At 43.5% G+C, this 22,127-nt stretch overlaps 1 protein-coding gene across 4 annotated transcripts in view; it reads left to right on the forward strand.

Moving 5' to 3' along the window:
* CAPZB (capping actin protein of muscle Z-line subunit beta) overlaps positions 1-22,127 on the forward strand; it is a 66,063-nt gene that overhangs the window by 20,659 nt on the left and 23,277 nt on the right. For all 4 annotated transcript variants that reach the window (XM_032708701.1, XM_032708702.1, XM_032708704.1 and 1 more), the window contains exons 2-4: positions 3,416-3,505; positions 14,817-14,938; positions 20,216-20,329. In XM_032708701.1, the coding sequence (XP_032564592.1) occupies positions 3,416-3,505; positions 14,817-14,938; positions 20,216-20,329 (326 nt within the window). The remainder of the gene's footprint in view (positions 1-3,415; positions 3,506-14,816; positions 14,939-20,215; positions 20,330-22,127) is intronic.

The following is a 22,127-nucleotide window of genomic DNA, read 5'->3' on the forward strand; positions in this document are numbered from 1 at the left end:
CTGTGGCAGCTGCAGACGAAGCTGTTTGCTCACAGGTTTGTGCAGTGTTGGGTCAGCTCCTGTTTCCTGAGATCAGCACAATCCATTCCTGCCAGGGATATTCCTGTGCCCTGTCCCCCTCAGCCCAAGGAGCTCTGTGGTTTAGGACACTTCATGAGTGTGAGTCAAAAGGAAGTTCAGCTTTTTGCCTGTTTGAATTTTTAAAAGGAAGTTCAGCTTTTTGCCTGTTTCAGTTTTTGTGATTTCTGTACCTATAGTGACTTCCTGTTTTTTTTTTAATTTGTATTTTCTGCGCTGAATGACATCTGCCCGTACTCAGCCTTTAAATTAAAGTATACAGCTATGCCCCTGTGCAAATGCACATTTATAAAGGTAATTTTTTACCTTTAAGCACTATTTTTTCTGATTTGAGCTTTAGCACAGTGTGCCTAAATGACCAGGGACCTGTGGCTGCTGTCAGAGGGTTTCTTTTTTGGAAATAAGCTAAATACAGCAAAGAAACTGAAGAGAAAATGCAGGCAAAGGAAACATAACTATAGACATAACCTTTTTCCCTGTGGTAGTACCATGGGAATACTATAGAAGGTGCTTAAGTGGAGATTCTAGATAGTCAAACATCTTTAGAGGAAGCTTATTAAAGAGGTTTCAACTAAGCTAATGTTTTCAGTCTTTGAGACTCCTGTGATCTCTAAATCCTTCAGTGACTTCAGCTGTAATAAAACTTCATTTAAACTTTCTGTCTGAACTCCCTGCTCCTCCACAGGAGTTCTGGGCTGGATGAAACAGGAATGGTGGAAAACGACCTCATATCAAGTAAACACGAAGCTCATTAAGCCCAGTAACCTCAAAGAGCTTGGCTTTGAGAGCAGCCCAGCCTGGAGACAGCCTGTCTGATCACCTGCTCAGTGAGCAGGGGTTTATAAGCCTCTCCATATCCAAAGGCAAAAATTCCGTGGAAGTGTTTTGTCTGGAGGTCTGTTATAAACCTGGTCTTCACTATGTGATTTTACAAGAGAATTAAGCAAGTGGAAGTCCAGAACAGGTGAAGTTAAGTAAGTGAGGTCAGCTCTGGTGAGGTGGGTGATGTATGTCCTGAGTTCCCAAAGAGCACCTTCTTCTCACACAGGTTGTGGTGGGGTTTAAGTGCCACTAATAATGTGCAACTCTCAAAACTGCAATGGCAGCACATCCCTGGGAGCGTTCACCTTCCCTAAAATCAGGGAACTGTGTGCTGCTGGTTCTGGCACCTTGGATGTGGTTCCTGTCCCTCTGTGTGTTAAGTGCCTCCATCTATTCCATGTCCTTCATCTGGGCACAGGTGTGGAACCAAAGGATGTGTTTGACACACCTGGTTTTTAAACCTTCATTTCCCCTGCAGTTAAAGAACCAGAAGCAAAAGATCCTGGTAGAATTACCATTTCAATTCTGAAATTGGATGTACCAGATGTATCCAATACCCTGAAGTACCACTTTGCTCTCTAATCTGTCTTCGTGCTGTCTTTTTGACCATTCAGCCAGATTTATGCTGGATTAAAGTGACCGTGTACCCATGGATTTAGGGACAGAACTACAGCAGACCCTGCCTTTATTTTGGTGCTTTAGGAGATCCGTTGGCAAGCTGTTCAATTACCTAAATGCTCTGCAAGAAACTGGAGAGGGCTGCTGCTCAGCCGTGGTTTTACCTCCTTGATACCAGGAAAATACACTGTTAGTATTTGCTTGGATATTTTTGTTTTTCCATTGCCAGCTGAGTCTGATCCCCTTTGAGAATCTCTGCCTTAAACAGTATTGCTTATGTAATTTTACTGCTGTTATTGAATATATTGGTATAAAAATGGTCAGGCCAAGTTCTCTTGGTTAGTCCGTAAACACTACAAATACAGATTCTCCTTGGTTCAGTGTATTTATTTCAAATTTGCCTCACTGTAAACTACTGGGGTTGCAGCTTTACTGGTGGTTTTTAACATCCTTCCCTAGGCTTTTTGGTCTATTAAGCAATTCCAGCTGGCAGAGGAGAATGGAGTACTTCCATAAGTGTTCCCACGATCCACAAGTGAGGAGCGTGACCTTGTGACCATGTGCCAGCTTTCCTTCCTGGACATAAGAGATAACAGGAGATAAAGACAATGCTTGGGGAGAAATCCCCTGCCTGGGCTTGGCTGCAGGAGCTGGGCAGATATATGGGAGTTGATGCCTAACTGCGGAGCTGGAATATTTTGCAAAGCTGATGTCCTATAACATGAGCTGGATGAGAAACAAATATATGGTCTCCCCAACCCAGGCTGTAAATATTTATCTTTTGCTGGTGAATGGGCAGTACCTTTAAGAACAGTTTCATTATGGGTGTCCACTAAACTGAGCATTCCCTCCTTTCCTCATTCCTAAGGCATAGCTTAATTGCAAGAAGCTTTGCTTCCTGTTTCTCCCTGTCCTGGGGGCTGCTACTTTGAATAATGTTATAATGGAACTGTTTTGGTACTGAAGCTGTTTTTAAATAAATCTTTTGGGGCTTGGCAGAGCACAGGAGGTGAAATTAAAGCTGAGCTTGTTGTGTATGGGTGGCCAGAAATGGCAAAGAGTAAAGGGAGGGGAGGAGCAGTGAAAACAAACTGGCTGTGCTTCACCTGACCTGTGATCAAAGGAACTTGTGCAGATTTTGGGTGCTGTTAGGCCAGCAGGAAAGTGTCTGTTTGTATGTCTTGGTGAAAAGGAAGCTAAAGGTTATGCCAGGATCATGGCTCAACTCATCAAGTGTCTGTGGTAATGTCTGGGGCACATTTTCTGACTCCGAAGTGAAGTTTAAGGGTGGTTTTTGTGTATCAGAATTGGTGTGAAACCTGCTGCAATGAGCCAGCCCTCTGAGGAGAACGTTGCTGTGATTTCTCTAAATAACTGAAGTCCCCGGTCTCAGATACAGGGAACTTTTGGTGTGTGTTTTGTAGGAAGAAAGAAATAGTAGATCATGCTTTGTGTGTGTTTCATTCTGGTTTCTTGAAGGAGGGAGAGAGAGATAGAGCTCTGTATTGGAATAGAGTTTGTCTTGGATACTGGTTATCTCAAGCTGATCAGTGCAAATGAGGAAATGTTAAACGTGCTTTGGGAGAAGGAACTTTCAGTTCCCTGCCCAGGTTATTGTTGGGATAGTGTGTAAAAACAGCACATTAAACACACAAATATTGGAAGCAGTTTTTGGTAAGGACCAGACTCCTTTCCATCAGCTGCATGGTGTTAAATCGCAAGTCAATAATCCACGATCAAATGTACTGAATTTTATTTGTATTAATGCAAACCATGCTGCTGCTTAGGACTAGGAACTGTATCCTGTATCAGAGGAGTCAGCAAGTTCTCGTGTGTGTGGGATTTGATACGTTACCTGTACACGTGGTGACAGGGATGTATGTTCTTGTTCCTGCAGAGTGACCAGCAGCTGGATTGTGCCTTGGATTTGATGAGGCGTCTGCCTCCACAGCAGATAGAGAAGAATCTCAGTGACCTCATTGACTTGGTGAGTATTGGATGCTGTGCCCAAGAAGTGGCTGTGACAAAGGTCTGGTATGCAAGAACATCTCAGAGGTGTGGTGGTTGGTTTGTCCCCTTGTCTTTTGCCAAGGTTGAACAAACAATTGTCTGAGCAATGTCAGGAATCTACATGTTTATTCTGGGCAAGCCAACAGGTTGTGTGTGCAGGGACACTTTGGGATGTAGGGTCATTAGCAGCTCTCTTGATGAACTTATGACCAGGTTGGAGGCTGCTGTTTAAACTTGGAACAGGGTTGATGCAGGCACTGGTACCTGGGTATTATCTCCTGATAAACAACCTGCCTGTGTGGAGCTGTAGGAGGAGCAGTGGCCGTGCCACCCCACGTCCTTCAAAGACACTTCTGAGAATGTGTCAGAACACTAGGGATCTGGAGAACACCCAAATCTAGTTATAATTTATGCTCTATCAAGTATTCTTCAGTCCGGTGTCAAAAAAACCCAACCATCTTATGCCCGAGACCTGTTTTACTGCTTGTCCTGGAACTTTTGTTCTCCTATAAAATGCTAGTGAAGAAAACAAAAAGGATTTCTAGGCTCATTACAAGTTGCACGGGATTTAGTTGCACATTCTGTGATGTACATTTGGGCTGTAATTGCCGAGTTATTGCCAACTGTCCCTTAAAACTGTGTGTGGCACAGTTGCCTCTGGAGTAACTGAAGGCATTACTGAAATATGGATTGAATCTGTACAGAACCTACAATTGGGAAAACTTATTTCTGTTGTCCAGTCTAAATAACATGGCTTATTTCTGACCTAAGCTTCTAAATTTGTGCAGACAGAACATTGAGGCTGGAACAGGACTGTTAGACCTTTGAATTAAGCTAAAAGCTTATCTCCAGTGAGAACTACATCCCTTTTCTGTTGCAGGTCAGAATTTTGTGTGATGGTGACAAACCTTGCCTGAAAGACTCTCAAAATCTGATGGTGCTGCACATAGCAGCTATTTGAATTAGTACCTCTTAATTAAATAGTTTAAATTGTGTCTGAGCTATTTGTCATCTCTGTGTGCAGAAGAGCAGCTGCTCACCAGGTAAAAGTTTGGTTGGAGAGGTCTGTTCCTAAATGGTTTTAAAGCTGGTGTTGGTAAACTATGGTCAAAAGTTGTGACTGACTTAAATTTATCAAAGTCTAAGTACTTCTTTTACTTACATAAGCCAAGGTACAGGTAAGAAAGCTCTGGGGATCAGGAAAGATACTATTCCCTGCAGGAAGGGTTTATTCCTCTTTCTTGAAACCATTCAGTAATTGGCTACATCTGTGTTATGAAAGCTCTTGGCAACCTAAAGCATCACTTTTGTGGCTGTTATTGGAGGTAGGACACAAGTAACTAAATCACAGGTATGATCTGGTGGGACATGGTTGGTTTTCTGATGAAACTGGGAGGACTGGACGATATCAGGGTTTGAGCAGCTCCCCAGGACCATTCAAAAGAAGGAGTTGTTTGGGGAGCCATGGGAAGCTTGACTGTGTAATTGCTATGAGGGTTTTTAATGACTCAGAAAATTGCTGGGTACCTTTAAATGTTGGAATTACTTTTGGATGGTGCTCATTACTGCTCTACATGCTTTCCATCAGCAACACGCTTGTTGGGCTTCTTTTCATATTGCAAGTGTAACATGAACCAGACAGGTTTGATGCTTGTTAGAAGGTTCTGTGATTCCCAGTCATTGCAGTCCCTTCTCTGGGGTAGAGATGAAATAATTTTGTTAAATCCAGTCCGATTTCTTTATTGTTGAGACATATGTAGACCTGTTCTGCAGCCACTCTCAGCCTGACCTCCTGAAGTCTACACTGCTTAGGCAAGAGCAGTGTATGCTCTGCCACCTGTAATAGTTCCAAAAACATCATAAGCCAGACTCAAGCAAATAGTTTTTTGACCTTTTTTGGCAAATTTCGTCCAAACCGTTACAGCTGATGTTTTAATTCTGTTTTCTGTGCCATTACCAGACAATAGCCTCCTTGAAGTAAAAGGTCAGACTCCGAATGCACAACAAGCATGAGCGGGTTTATTAAACTTGAGATAGAGTTATAAAAGGTAAACCCTGACTTCTGGGTTTCCTTGTGCTGGGTTTCCTTGCTTCATTACACTGCCTTGCTGCAGTAGATGTGAAACAGAGGCTTGTGTCAATTTTTTGGTGGGAAGTTTAGGTTATCACTTGAAGTCTGCTTGCAGCTCAGTTTGCCATAGTCTTTTTATAGGACTTGATCTCCAGACTGAGATTTGCTACTTGCTTAAGATCCATTGAAAGGAGAAAAGACGACTTAGAAATGTCTTTGTGCGCAAAAGATTTTCCGAAACTTATACAGTGAGAATCTCCATAGAATCCCAGAATGACTTTGGTTGGGAGGGTTCTTGAAACCCGTCTCATCCCACCCCCTGCCATGGGCAGGGACACCTTCCACCAGCCCAGGTTGCTCCAAGCCCCGTCCAACCTGGCCTTGAACACTTCCAGGGCTGGGGCAGCCACAAGTTCTCTGGGCAACCTGTGCTAGGGCCTCCCCACCCTCTCAGGCAAGGGTTTCTTCCCAATATCCCATTTAACAGTTTAAAACCACTCTGGCAGTTTAAAACCACTCCTAGGCTGGTATTTCTGCTGGGAGGGATAACCACACTGAGTTCTCTCCCTGAAGTCCCTCTTACTCCATCAAAGCCATGTCCTGCTGCTATTTTTTCATAAAAGAGCATCTTGGCGTCCATCTGAATACATGGAGTGTGTGCAGGACTGTCCAGGACTGCCCCCAAGTGTTGTGCTGACAAGGGAAGTGGTCCAAACTTGAACATGAAGGAAAAGGGTGGGTGGAAAAAGAGAATTTTTGGATCACTGGCCTTCATCAGCCCAGACACTTTTCATTCATTAGCAGAACAGTTTGTGGTTTGCCCTTTCACCACATCTGTTGTTGCATTTTTCAGGCTGTCGGGTCTTCAATTAGAGTTCATTAGAGACCTTGTCAGTCACAGCCCTCCTGAAGTCCTGCCTGAAAGAAGCTGTGCTGGAAATGGGCCTTGGCATGGAATGCTCTGCTTGGTATTCAATTAGTCATTATTTGTAAGTACACTGCTCTGAGGCTGTCAGGATGCACAACTTTGAAGGAGTTCAAAATCTCTACAGAAAAAGTTTAATGTAGGCATGTATCCTTTTAAGGACAACTAATTTAAATTAGAATAATTTTTCATGGACCTCCTCTGCAAACTGGGAACCTTGGAGCATCTACCTCTGGGCCAGGTCCGAGCTGTAAGGCAGTTCCCATAGAAGAGAGGAAGGTGATCACACTGCTCTTAAATGGGTTTATGAGGATGCTTCAGATCAAAAGTTGATCTTGATGATCCTGGAGGTCTTTTCCAGCCTAAATGATGGAACTTGGAACATCGATCTTAATTGTGTTGCGTAAATTCTGTGTCACCTCCTTATTGCCTTGCATTGCCCAGGAGTTGCTGGGCACATTACACTGTGATTCTCATGGAAGTCAGCTGGGAATCACATCTGTTCTCATCCCTTGCTGAAAGGAGAATGTGAGGATGTTCTCTGGATGGAAGTGTTTCTTGATGTCAGTAAGAGTGAGGTTTTATTTGGCTCGTGGAGGTCACACTGCAGTGACGTGAAGCTGAAGGAAGGAGTCCGGTAGAGTTCACTTCTGAGTGGCCCAACAGTTTATCCTGGAAGATCAGAACGGTCCAAGGGAATCGTCCTCCTGCTTCCTTTCTCTTCAGATCAGTTGTACAGTAACTCAGCCCCCAGTACTTTCAGCTGTGTTCTCTCCAAAAGAAACCCCAAAGAAGGGATCAGCTTTTGGATAGTGCTGCTGTGGAGGATCCCTTCCTAGGACACCTTGGGAGCGCATAGTGGGTGGGTGAGTGATAGGCGGGGTTGCAACCTCCAGAATCCTTTTGGGGTATGTTCTGCAAGCACCTTCCCTGAGGTGTCACAGAGGGCTGCATCTTGGAAAAAGGTGCAAAGTGGATTTATTGTGCTCATGAGCCATGTGCAGCAAATAATGGATCTGTGATGGGATTGCCTGGATGGCTTTGACTTGAATGTGGAAGTTGATGTGCTCTCAATCTTGGTAAAAGTTAAGCAGGCTCCTTTTGCAACTACAAATTCCTGCTGACTGTTTAATTTGGATGTTTGCCTGGGTGTATATAATATAAATTAGATGGAATATCTAGCTGACTTGGGACAATCAGATGACTGGCATGGAGTGGGGACAGGGAATCATCCTCCCAAAAAGGACAAGCAGGTACACCAGGAGAGTGGGATTTGCTCACAGCCACAACTTTGTCCCTCTCTTTTCCCAGTAAGACTGGTATTGAAATAACACTCATTCCCAAAAGTGAAAGCTTTCTTGAAGAACACAACCAATTAATGCAGTCATGGAAGAATTAAAGCGAGACTCCTTCAGAGACACAGCATCAGTAACTTTACTGGTTATTTTTCAAGGCTCTGTTTGCAATTAAAGATCTGGGAGGTGATCAGCTCTGCTTTCTCATCGCAGGAGAATGCTGAAGTATTTTTAGGAGAATATGTTGCTTTTTAGAAAATCCAAGTGTGATGAATCTTAAAATGTATAAACTTATGATTTTGAAATATTTGAACACGAATCAGGACCTTGCTTGCCCACAGGCAAGTTCCAAATCTGCTTGTATGCCTTTAGTGAGTGAAGATATATGAAGTTAGAGAATTTATTCCCAAGCAAACTGCATTGCTTGGGCTGCACAGACCATAAAGAACATGAGAATGTGGCTGTAGCTTTTTGTATTTGGAGTCCAAGGGCCTGAGCAGTGTGTGGCATCGAGGAGAGAGATAAAATAATTGAATGCAGATGCCCAGCTCAATGTCCAGTGAGGGTGGGAGATGTTTAAAAAAAAAAATCAGACCCAGTGGAAGCTGGAAAAGAAGGTGGTAGAAGTGCATTGACAGCCCTGTGGCCTCAAAGCTGAGGCTGCTGTTCTCCCTGGGCTTGCTGACCTCTGGGATGGGCTCCCAGCCACCGGCAGTTGGGTTTCTAACGTAAGGATTACTGGCTAAAGAAAGGGGCTCTGGCTCCCTGAATAAATTTATGGTGGTTTGGAGCCAGTTTTTTCATTTGGTGAGTGGCTGTAAGCAGGACCTTTTCCAGCTAGCAAAGATTACCTCTGGATATCTTGATGGTAATTTGAGATAGCAATTAATATATGTAAATTGTTAATGTAGTGCTTGGCTTAGAGCTAGCAGCCCCACTTACTGGCATGAGATTGGAAAAGGCAATTTCAATTCTGGCTTCATATCACTTACTCTTTCTATTTTTAAGCCTTTTTGTCTTCCTGGCTCCTACCACTGCACTGCTGGTATTAGAGACCCTTAAACTGTATTTTTAAATATCTTTTGAAGGGAATGTGTGTGAGGATCACTTGGTGAGAGTGGATCCTAGTTACAAACCTACCTAACTACGGTTGAGGATGAGGGGAGGACGAAGGCTGATATACAGAAACATTGCTGAAGAGAGTATGCCCTGCATATCCGGAAACAATTGAAGGATATCTCCAACACCAGCTGGGCTCTTGACATAAATAGTCAGGACTTCCCAAGGTATTGATACGCTGTGATGGCTCCTGGGACTGGGGCCTGGTAACGAGATACAGGAGCCTTCACCTGCGGGTCACCAGTCACCGTCCAGGGCACTCTGGCTGGGCCTGCCAGATGGCTGCCTTTTGTTTCTCCAAATGGAGAATCCAGCAAAAGCCCTATTTTATCCACGAAATCACAGGAAGAAAGCCAAGGATCCTGTTTCATGGACGGTTGTCACCTTTTTAAATTTAGTTCCTGGAGCTGAATTAAAACATTCTGTAATTAATATGACATCTCTGCTATGACGTCTCTAACTAGACAGACCTGGGTCTGCAACCTTGTTAACGCTTGTCTTTTTCCAGAAAAGCTGATTGATTTAATTTTGGTTTTGCTAATTCTTGCAGTGCTGGAATTCACTGCGAATCCAAGAATCAAGCTGAGCTGTTTCCAGCATCAATTACATCTGGTCTCGAACACAAAAGTCCATTTAAGTGTCATTTAATAAACAAAGCTTGATGATCATGTGGCCTTTGGACATATGATGGATCAAATTAAGATTTAGTGATCTGTGGATTTGTGGGAGTGACTTAACTAGTGGTTTTAGGCCCAAGCTGAGTGGAGCCAGGCTTCCTTCTGAGTTTCCGCAACATCCGTTAGGCCGGGTCTGTGTTCAGCAGGAACAGGAAATTCTGAGGCTGTGGAATGACTCAGAAAAATTGTAGTAATATTTTACTACATGCTGACCCAGAGGGGAAGAATCTGAGCTGAAGGTGAGTTGTGTGCTAGAAGGGTTATTTTGCAAAAGCACCAGGGCACTTCCATGGGCTCTTCCTTGTGTTGGAGCAGTTTCCCCAAGTGCTGGGAGCAGTGGTTCTGTCCTTCTTTAATGTTAAAAGTTCACATGCAACTGAAATACTGGCTTTCCTATTGGGATGTGGCTTTTAATTAAAAACTACTCTCAACCCATGCTTGATCAGATACCTGCATGTTGCAGATGCAGATTCAAAACACAGATGGATCTGAGTGATTTCTTGCTTATCTGTTGAAGTTTGCTTCATCTTCCCAGAATTATAGAACTGTTTGGGTTGAAGGGACATTCAAGACCATCTCATTCCACCCCCTGCCATGGGCAGGGACACCTTCCAGTAGCCCAGGTTGCTCCAAGCCCCATTCTGAACCTGGCCTTGGATACTTCCAGGGATCCAGGGGCAGCCACAGCTTCTCTGGGCAACCTGTGCCAGGGCCTCACCCCCCTCACAGAGAGGAATTTCTTCCTAATTTCCAATCTAAACCTACTTTCAGTTTGAAGCTGTTTTCCCTCGTTCCTTCTGGCTCTTAAAGGAAAAGACTATTTCCAAGGACTGTCACACTGGCAATGTTGCTGTTTCAAGGGTAGATATGACTCATTTCAGTCAAAGCTCTAGAAGAAAGCAATGACCTGAGTGTATTTGTTGAGTGGCTACTAAGCCAGAACATTAACTGTCCCGAGTGTGTAAGGTGCAGAATTTGATGTAATTCAGCCTGATCAAAGCAAGGACAGGGAGTGTGTAAGACATGGAGAGCTGAAGTGTTTTCCTCTTTCCTCTATAGATTTTTTTTTTTGATCATATTTTAAAAAACAATCCAAAACCAATTGTTCAGTTGCTAATAAATTCCTTTAACCATAAGATGAGTTAAGAAGGAATGACCGAGGTCAGCAACTCCAAAAAGTGTAGGGTTTCCGCTTTGGCACAAGTGATTATTTGTCTTGATAGCAGGGCAGTTGACTTAATTAAAACACTGTCCACATACCTGGGTAGCTCTGCTGGAGACTAATGTTACCCAGGACAAGAGAATCCTTGTTGAACACATCGAAGTGAGTGCGCTGCACTCACTTCTCACTCAGGTTTTCTTTCCTCTGTACTACACATCCATTGTATGTCTCCTTGGAAAATAATACCCCACAAGCACAGTGCCCTGTTGCTTCTGAATGATGCTGCTGTTCCTTCCAGGCTGGACCCCCAGAGACCCTTCTTTTTTCTCTTCTGATTACCTTGAGGGTGGTCTCACTTTTTGTAACTACACACACAGCCACCAGAGGAGATGGTTGAGAGCTGATTTGGGGAAACATGGCTGTGTTGGGGCCCAGAGGACCAAATTACATTAATGTAACCTCTAACTAAAGATACCAGCTGCAGATTGTATTCTGCATTTGATCTTCCACTGATGAGAATGGGAAAAACTTGTGTCAAAACAAAGATGGGAGCCCAGTCTTTGCTTATAAAACAACCCTCATCCCTCCGGTGTTTGCATCACAGTGCCATTTATTTATAGTGTGGTGATGAATTGGACAAAATCACTGCTTGGGCATTTTGGCTTGGCCTGAAGAGTGGGTTAATTCTTACGTTTCTAAATTTGAGTCAAAATTCCCTTATGGAGACAAGTACTCAGGCACTTAAGTGCATTTTGGCTCTTCAGTTAACACAGAAGCAGCTTGGTAAGAACAGTTAACAATGCAAATCCACTGTTTCAGGCTGAGGATCAGTTGCTTTCTAAATAGAGTTGTCTCTGCTGGGATCAGAAGATAAACTGAATTCTGCAAGGGTCTGACTGTGCACAACAGTCATTTAAATGCTTTAAGAAGATTCAATACTTGACATGAAGATGAATCAGCCTCACGAACATGGAGCTGAAGTGTTTAAAGCTGCAAATTACCTCGTTCAAATTCCTGCATTTGCCTTGTAAGCAGTTTCCCAGAGTAAAGAGTGCATAAATCTTGTAAATTCCTTCTTAGGAAGTACAGCAGCTGTTGAAAGTTGATGTAAGAAATTATATAAAAATTATGTTCTTGGGGTAACCATGCCAGACTTGGATGCTTTTCCAATAATTAGAATTACACAAGTCCTTCCATCAACTGGAATATCTAGTTTTTTTAAAAAATACTGTTGAAATTTTCTAATATTTCCAAAGTAGATGAGTGGGTTTTATTGTGAAAGAAGGAGAAAATAATAGATTTCCTGGAGTCCTGTAGAGTGTCTGTACCAAGGAGACAGTGGATATAGAGCTGCTTATTACAATGGAGGATTATAATATACTGCAGTATTATATTCTAGGAAGTGTATGACATAATGCACTCACTGTTAGGGCTATAAGAATAACCACAGCCCTTAGAAATTGGGAAAGTGACCCTACTCAGGAATATTTGTTGCCAAACCATCCAGAGATAAGTTTAGCGTGGAAATTCAGTAGGTTGCACCTTAAAAACAATGTGTTTGATTCCTTCTAGTCCATATGGAATTGTGCTCTCCTGCTGAGCCATGTTGGAAACTCCACACTGGGCATGTGCTGTTCTTAAAAGAAAATTAAATCTAAAAGTTATTTGTGTGGGGTTTTTGTAAGGGTTGTAAATTCAGCTTTTCTGCAGGGGAGTTGACTCTGCCTTGAGTTTGGGGTTTCTTGTGAAAATGCTTTGTGTGTATGTTTGAGATTGAGGAATTGCACGCGAGACCTCTGGTGCTCCCTCCCCACACATGTAATGGAGGGATTCCCAAGGAAATGAAATGGAAACAGAACCTGGGGGAAATGCCCCTTTTCCCCCAGTTCTGTTTTCATCGTGATTACTCATCCTAAACACAGGTCAGAGTGTTCCTGGACACTTCTCTCTGTGCTGAGGGGCTCCTGGGCAAGGAGCAGCCGGGAGGAAGGGATATATCCCACTGATCACCCCTGGGAACAGGCTGGAAGCACAGCTCTCAGTGCTCAGGTGCTGTGGGGCTGGTTGTGTTGCACCCAAAATTGGAGCAGTGTTCTTGTGGGCCTGAAGAGTCAGCCCCAAATTAATGGTTGATGGGGAAGAGAAGGAAGGGACAAAGTGGATCCAGATGGGCTCACAGAGACATCGTTTCACTGAACTTGTGCCACGACACTGCTGATCTGGATCAGCTCTGGGGAGCATCAGGGTTGTCTGTTTGCAGGAAAAGGAAGGATTTCCTGAAAAGCTGCTGCTTCCTGTCCACTTGTATTTACCAGTGAAGGTGTTTTGAGGCTGCTTCAGCCAGGGCTCCAGGTATCAAGTGATGAAGTTCTCAGAGAGCATTGAGCTGTATTTAAACACTGATCTCTCTGCTCTTAGTCTGGGCTCTCCAGGTCCCCCTCTTACCATGTTATAGTGTATAGAGACCAAAGTAACAGTGCTCAAACTAATATTTCAGCTTTTTCAGTACTGTTGGTAACTTTACCAACCATGTCTTGCTTTGCCTCTTATTTTTTATATGTTTACAGAGTGACTGTGTGGGTCAGGTGTTGCATTCCTCGCTGGCCATATCTTAGAATCATGGAATGGTTTGGGTTGGAAGGAACCTTAAATCTCATGTGGTTCCACCCCCTGCCATGAGCAAGGACACCTCCCACTAGCCCGGGTTGCTCCAAGCCCCGTCCAGGCTGGCCTTGGACATTTCCAGGGATGGGGCAGCCACGGCTTGTTCTGTCATTTGCTATTTTGTGGGTTTTTTGGTCTTTCACAATTGCATTGGTTTATGTGTCCCTGCTTCCTTTGATTATCATCCTCTGTAGTTATTGCTTTGTACTTGGGATTAGAAATGTTTTTGTTTCAGGCATTTTGATCTCTTATGTCCCATCTAGTGCATTAAAATAGTTTCAGGGCTGCTGCATCTCAAATTTGTTTTTTTTTTCTCCTCTAGGCTTTTCCTATGTTTTCTTTATTTCTTCTTCCCTCTCCTTTTCATTTCTTATGAGTTGTGAATTTACCACTTCATGATTAATCTTACCCTTGATTGCCTTTTGTCCTCATATTCTCAGTCAGGTTTTCATGTCTACAGCTTAGAGTGAAATGTAGAAGAGATTCCACACTTGTTATTTCTATTATTATTTTATTAGCACATTGTCACCAATCTCTATTCAAGAATTTACCAGTTGTCCTGTGATCCTGTTGGGAAAGGACCTCAGTGGGATCATAGGGTGTTTTGCTTTAATCCCTTTCTCTTGCAGTGAAATCTGGAAAGTTTTTCCAACAGGAAATACACAATACCTTATTTGTTTAATAATAACAGCTCCAGGAATGATTTATTGATTGTCACTGCCCTGCCCTGAAGTCTGCGCAGGGCAGATGGAGTCTCATCTCTTTGCAGGATGTCCCAACCTCTCTGCCATGGTAAAAGCAGAGCTTGTCTTTCTCCATATGAAGTGCAGGGAGGCACCAGTGGGTTCTGGACCCATTAAAATCTATCTTTGCAGGAGATGTGTTGAATTTTACGTGTGCACACACACGGACACGTGTATTTTTATTACCCAGCATGGTCCTGTTTGGCCACCTGCCTGGAAACTCTTGTAAACTCGACCCAGAGTGGGAACTTGGGAAAAACACACTGCAGCGTGTGGATGGTGTGTTCCTTTAGCAGCTCCCTCGTTTCCACTCCACTTTAAATATTTACCTTTATCCGTCAGTCCTGGACAATCACTTTCCCGGCCGCTTTGGCACGTGGTGAATGTGGAACGTGTATATATTGAAGTGAGCTGGACCACACCAGTGGTTGGGTAATGAAATCTGAAATTACTGGAGGTGGGAGCATAAGATTGTGCTATAACTTAAGAAGTGCAGCTTAACCTAAAGAGTTTTGGCTTTGGGGCAGATGTAGGCTGTTAATAACACAATCTGTTCTCAGGGGTGCCAGTCTCTTTTAACTTCAACGTGTTTCCCTCTCTTCCCTCCCTGTGGTTTTTCTCCAAACCCACAGGTCCCGAGCCTGTGTGAAGATCTCCTCTCCTCTGTGGATCAGCCCTTGAAGATTGCACGAGACAAGGTGGTAGGAAAAGACTATTTACTGTGTGACTACAACAGAGATGGGGACTCGTACAGGTGAGCTCGTACCCCAAGCAGGGCACTGACTGGTGCTTTGTAAATGAGAGCTTTGTACAAGTACTGCAGGCCCTTCTCGCTCTTATTTCCAGCCAGAAAAAAATCAGTCATCTAAAGATTTAAAGCCTAAAATGTACTGTTATTATCTTGTTAATGGGCTGACTGACGTATTTCTCTTTACTCTCAGTATTCTGAATTAAAACCAGTCGATTCTCCAGCAGAAATGACTGGGATGGCCTTGATATGAAATAAAACATTGCAAGGTTATAAAATCTTTGGAATGGATAATGACAGAAAAGAGATGATGCAAGCAGTTGGTTTAAACAAAATCATCTTCTGCTTGTACAAAACAGGGTGGATTTGCCAGCTGGGAAAGGCTCTTTCACTCGTGTTTTGCAAGGGATTGACTTTGACTTTGGACTCGATGTCACTAGTTCTGTTTGAAAATCTTGGCCCAAGTCTTTAGCAAAGAAAAGGAATTCCTGTCTACCAAAATAGCTGATTTATCCTGAGGACTGTAGACAAAACCAGCGTAAGTATTTGAACAATATAAGCTGTCTGTAATTACAATATAATTAGTTTTGAAGTAGAAGGGGTGGTAAGTACCATGGAATGGTACAATGAGGTTTCAGTGTTTTGGCTGGCATTTTGAACAGAGTCTCTCTGTGAATGTTTTTATCCTCTGCCTTGCCATTGGGATGATGATTTTTATTTATTTTTTAATTATCCCCTCCTCTTTTTTTGCATTGCCCGACTTTCCTTAGTGGCTGTAGTGACAGTGACATAGTCCCAAATATTTAATTAAGAATCACAAACTTATAGTCCAGAAACCTTTGTGAATATTCGCTTTTATTCTTTCCCTTAACAAAGGGCTACGAGGTAATGACCCCCATTCATCTTCTGTCCTGAGTTACCAGCTCAGCCAAACTGCTGATTCTGGGGGTGATTGTGATTGTTCCACCTGGTGTGGATTACACAGAGAACATGCTGAGATTCATTTTGTCCTAGAAACAGGAGGAGAAGAATGATAATGGATGCAGAGTTTGACAGTGCATTTGGATTGTGGCTGAGTGTAAATCCTGATGAGTTGTTTCAAATATAATGTATTGCAGAGGGCCAAGAAGTAGCAGATCTTGAAGGTGAAGTGTCACGTTCTTTAGGGCACTTGTTTAATATTTAAAATTATTGGAACCTTTTACGAAAGAGCCTGGTACCTTCTAAAACCATTAAGCTTTTGTGTCTCAGTTGGTCAGCTCTACCTTAGCAGCTACATGCACTTAATCAGTTCTGAATTAGTAGATAAAATATGGTGGTGCAGGGTCTACCCTGTAGCCAAGATGTACCCACACAGCTGCAGACCCTCTGGAAGATGCCAGAGGAGGGATTAGGTCCTGAATTTCTTGTGGATCTTTCAAGAGATGCTTTCTCCCTGAAGTTGTGATGTTTCTTGCAGTCCCTTTGCATCCTATTCAGGCTTTTGTCATGAGCATCCGTCACCAGAGTCACAGGAAACTGGCAGAGGCACTGGTTAAACAGGAATGTGGCATTCTGCAATCACTAGTAAACCCTCCATGTTTAATTAGGACACGTGGCAGCCCTTTCTCCAAGGGAAGTATCATATTTGCCTCTGAAATTTGCTCCATCTCTTTCTGAGAAGGCATTTAAATAGTTACAGGGGAGCAGGAGGAATTTGGTATTTAAAATCACTTTGAAATTTTCAGGACTTGTTAAGTAATGAGGTTTCAGAAAAGCCGTTTCATTTGTTCCTATAGAACAGGCATCATGTGTTAATTGCTGGCATTAAAGATTCCTGTTCTGTTTGATTCAGACGTTCTGGATTGAAGTGATTCTTCCTTCTGGAATTGATTGGTCCCAGCTCTGTTTCATGAAGCGAATTCTTTCCTTCCCCACACAGCAGAAGCCTTTGAAAACCAGCCCCACTTCCCTGTGCATGTTAATCCCATTCTATGCCTGTGTCCAGACACTTCTTTGTACCTCGTAAAACCTGCAGTTGTTACTGGGAAGTGGCTTTTACCCTAATTTAACCAATTAGCCCAAAATTCTCTGTGTTTTTAAAAGCTTTTGATATTTCCACAAACATTTTTCAGAACCACACGCTCGATTAGAAGTCCCAAAGAGTCCTATTCCCTGCCTGCAATGGGTTCCATCCCCAATTCCCACATACTCCAAACCAAACCTTTTCTTCTTATTGGACAGGTTGCTAATTGCATTTCTTTTAATGCTAATCCAAGGATTTCAAACCATTCTGTGGACAACTAAGCAGGAAAGGTGGGGCTGGGTAGTCAGACTTTCTCACTGGGATTCCAGTTTTATAGGGTGTTTTTTCTTGAGTGGCTTTACAATTTGACTGGGAATTTGATTGGAAAAAAGCTGCTGTGGGAAGTGAATATCTTAATGCTTGGCCCATCACAGTTTAGTCTTTCCTCATATTTAGGCAGACTTGATTTTTTCCGTGTTGAACATGGATCAGATTAGAAGATGGATTTTTGGAGTCTCTCTTGGATCTTTATAAATACATAATTTTAATTTTCTTCATATTATGAACTGCTGCCTGCGGGAACAGCTTTTGGTGCTTGAAGTTTCACAGGTACTTCTGGAGTCTTACTGGATTAACAGAGGTTTGTGGAGGATCTCAAACAGCCACAGAATCGACATTGTGAAGGCAGAGCTTTTATTAATTATTTTTTTTAATATTAAACTTCAGGGTCCTGACTTTGTCCATACATATCCACTCGGAGAGTGTTTGATCACTCTGTTAAATGGAATCCTTATGGGGAATTTGGTGCCAACAACACTGAAACCTGTTAGCTGAAACAAAAACCTTTCTCTTCTAGGGAAATTAGAGGTCTGACTTTGGAAATTTAAGTGCTTGCCCATCTGTCTTTCTTCAAATAGCCTCCAGTTAAGTGTTTGAATGTGTTCTGAGTGCTCTTCCACAAGAATAAAAAATACAGGGTTGTGTCAGGAGGTTTTTTATTGGTAAAGTCGCTGCTGGTTCCAAGTGGAATGGGTTGAAAATGTCACAAAGTGCTGGCTAGAAGAATCTGTTCCTAGACTGCTCTTAAATCCCAGTCTGCAGCCCGAGGAGGAGGTCTGATGTTTGCAATGGAAGTGTCTTCACCAAGGTCCTGCAGGAATTCTCTGCCCACCAATTGGTTTGGAGATCCCACCTGATGGGAGTAGATGAGCCATTTGGGAATCCTCAGGTAGCACCAGAGGGGATTTTTGTGTGAATCTCATCCAGATTTCAGAGATTTTAGATAAAAGAATGAAAAGATGGGCTGAGAGGGGATGTCATCTGTGTCTGTCAGTGTCTGCTGGGAGGGGACAGAGGATGGACCAGGCTCTGCTTGGAGGGGCTCAGCAATGGGACAAGAGGAAATGGTCAGAAACTGATGCCTGGGAAGTTCCACCTGAACATGAGGAAGAACTTCTTTACACACACTGAAACAGGTTGTTTAGGGAGGGTGTGGATTCTTAATCCCTGGAGATATTCCCGACACATCTGGACACAAATCCAGTGCCATGTGCTCTGGGATGACCCTGCTGGAGCAGAGAGGGGGGACCAGATGAGCCACTGTGGTCCCTTCCAACCACACCCATTCTGATTCTGTGCTGTAGCTGTTGATTATTCTCCAGTGCAACCACATTTTAGGCAACTGTTTAAAATCACAGGATTGTTGAGGTTTGAAAATCCCTCCCGACCCATGGAGTCCCCCCTGTGCCCCATCCCCACCTTGTCCCCTACCCCAGAGCACTGAGGCCAGGCCTTCCTTGGACACCTCCAGGGGTGGGGACTCCACCACCTCCCTGAGCAGTCCCTTCCAATGCCTGTCCACCCTTTCCGTGGAGAGATTCCTCCTGCTGTCCAACCTGACCCTCCCCTGGCACAGCTGGAGGCCGTTCCCTCTCCTCCTGTCCCTTGTTCCCTTGGAGCAGAGCCCGACTCCTCCCCCCCAGCTCCCCCCTCCTGTCAAGGAGTTGCAGAGCCAGAAGGTCCCCCCTGAGCCTCCTTTTCTCCAGGCTGAGCCCCCCCAGCTCCCTCAGCTGCTCCTGCTGCTCCAGCCCCTTCCCAGCTCCGTTCCCTTCCCTGCACACGCTCCAGCCCCTCAATGTCCTTCCTGAACTGAGGGGTCCAGAACTGGACACAGCATTTGAGGTGAGAACCACGACCTGAAAACATCACTCTAGGTGGATGTGACACCATGATTTAGCTTTTCCTGGGGTCTCACCTTTGGAGCCAGATGTGTTCAGGAGGAGTGAAGGGAGCAAAGCCAAGCCTGGTCTTTGTGCTTTATATCAAACACATGTCAGAACTCACTGCCTTCCTGAGAAATGAGTAGCAAATGGTTCCTGAGGGAAAACCCTTCCATAGGGTCAGCATTAAGACCTGGCTGGGGCGTTTGGAAAAGTGAGGAGGTACAAGGTAGAGGTACGTTCCTTTAAACCAGCAGTGATATATGTAGGTGGTTATTCCAAGGGGAAATGGGAATTATAAAAGCCTCAAACAGATGGGCAAAGGGTTCCATTAATCTTTTAATACCAAATCTTTCATTAAGAGCATGAAAAATCTCTTCCACTTCTGCAGAAATCACAGTAAAACCTGCAGCTTTACAAACCCTGTTAAATCCTTCAGACTGTTCAAAGGGTTTCCTAATGTTATGCTGAAGGTAGAGTTTATTTCAAAGCAAAACAGTGGAGAAGAATTTGGGCCTTAATTGTAGAGAGCAGTGTTTGGCTCAAGTAGTGTCAGATCCCAAATAAACTTATTTTTATTATTAAAACATCAATGTTATTAAATAATAATTTTATTATTAAATGTTAAATTTGCATGAAAATAATTTCATATATTTGATGTGGAACAGCTGAGTTTTGGGGGTCAATGTCCCCTTTTTGCCAGTGTTTGAAATCACAGAATAAGTGGAGTTGGAAGGATCATCGAGTCCAACTGGCTGTTGACGGTGCAATTCTTAACAGATAGATTGCTCTGGGCACTTTCTGGGTTTTTTTGGAAGTTAATCTGTGGATCAGGTCAGACCCACCAATATTAAACCCCTCAGAGCCACAGAATATCCTGAGCTGGAAGGGACCCACAAGAACCATTGAGTCCAACTCCTGGCCCTGCACAGGACACCCCGACAATCCCACCATGTTCCTGAGAGCGTTGTCCAAGCATTTCTTGAACTCTGGCAGGTTTGGAGCCGTGACCAGAGTTTGTCTCATTGTCTGACTGTGTTTTTCTTGTCTCCTTGGCAGGTCTCCATGGAGCAACAAATACGACCCTCCCCTGGAGGACGGTGCCATGCCATCGGCTCGCCTGCGCAAGCTGGAGGTGGAAGCCAACAATGCCTTTGACCAGTACAGAGACTTGTATGTCAGTTCTACCCTCCAGAGCTCTCTCTTTCTTTGTTTCCCTCAGCAGACACAGTCTGACATGTGGTCCCTACCCCAGGGTGTAGAAGGAGGGGAGGCAGTGCTGATCTGCTGATTTAATGATCCCAAACATGATCAAATCTGTCAGCTCATGCTAAAGGCAGATGCTGAGGTGCTTCCCTGCCTCCCTCCCCCCTCTAACAAATTGACGGTATCTTTGTCCTGGATTGACCTGTGTTTTCTTTGATCTTTAAGTTCAGTCTTGAACCATCTGTATTTTCCATTCCCTCAAGGCTGTACACTCAAAAAATCCATATATTCAGCAGCAACTCTCATATCTTCCAGTGAAATGCAGCAGTTGGACAGGGATTAATGTGCTTCTGCTGCAGGATGTTTAGTTTAGGCCCTGTCTTGTTAAAGAGGTGTAAAGCAGAGGAATTAATAGAGCATATGTAAGATAAATGTAAATTAGGCAGTGGCTTTTTTAAAGCAGCAATAGGAAGCTGTCTGGGGGACTTCTCAGGTGAACAGTTTTTCTAAAAATTAGGATTGCACTGGTCTTGCACTGCAGTTAATCCAAGGTCTTGAGATGTGATCAGGTTTAGCTGTTGTGTTTGGAGACTAAGGTCTTCTAAGCAGTGCTGAGATGGACATAGTAATGCTAAGTCTAAACAGCAAGGGAGTGTTGAAAAGCAAAATGAACTAGTAAGTTTATCCAATACTGAGATACTTTCTTGCTGGAGATGTCTTGCTGGAGATACTTTCTTGCTGTCATGTTCAACCATGAACAAGGTGAACAACCTTCATTGCTGCTTCATGTTGCCCAAAACTGGAGATAAAACACATCCTTAGATGTAGTTCATCATGTTACAGTGCTGACAAAAGCACATTTAAAGGAACTTATCTTGCTCGATTTTGTGGCTCGATGCAAGTGTAGCCTGTCCAAATGCGTAATCGTCGTCTTGTGTTACAGGTATCAAATTTTTACTTCTTTCCATGCATTATTTTCATATCCATTCAACTTCTCCTGTAAGTAACAGTTGTTATTGCTATCTGAACTGACTGGAAGAAAGGAATTATGCCTGTTCAGCAAAGCCAAGTTTGCAGTTATTCCCCAGATGCAGAACAGACCAGGACCTATAAGTTTTTTAATACCCTAAGATGAAAATAAGGTGGTGTATGGAACCAGGGTTGTCTGTTTAAATCCCTCTCTGCTCACATGACTGTGAAGTCAGGACTGGATACAATAACGTCTTTAAACAGCTCTAATTTGCTGGAAGGAAAGCCGGGGGCAGGTTACTCTGAGTGAGGGAAATCTGCTGAGCCCTGCTCAGCTTGGGGTACAGCAGTAATCTTAATATATTGTGTGGGGGGAAAAAAAGGTGAGATTGTACCAAATTCATCTTTCAGTTTGTCAGTGCAACTTTTATAGGCAGGACATGGGAGGGGTCTGGGAAGGATTCATTTGGTGTCAGCAACCAGGAAGAACAGAGGCAGCACAGGACTAGATAAGCACACCTGTCAGTACAGAACATTTTGATGCCACTTATGATCTCAAAAATGGGTGAGAAAAAGGGAACAAGGGTGGCTTACGTTTTGCAGAGCACTGTAAAAATTTAGCGTTTGTGGAAAGGATTTGCAAAGTTAAGGAAACTTAACCTTAGTATCTGGAAGTTAAGTAATGATTTGTACTTTACCGTCAACGGAGATGTGGAGAGAAACAGGCTTTTGCTCTTGCTGATGGGCTCTGCAGTTCCCTTAATAACACAATTGGATTTTTGTGTTTTGACAGCAG

Source organism: Chiroxiphia lanceolata, chromosome 22, assembly GCF_009829145.1.
Source record: "Chiroxiphia lanceolata isolate bChiLan1 chromosome 22, bChiLan1.pri, whole genome shotgun sequence".
NCBI classification, from domain to species: Eukaryota; Metazoa; Chordata; class Aves; order Passeriformes; family Pipridae; genus Chiroxiphia; species Chiroxiphia lanceolata.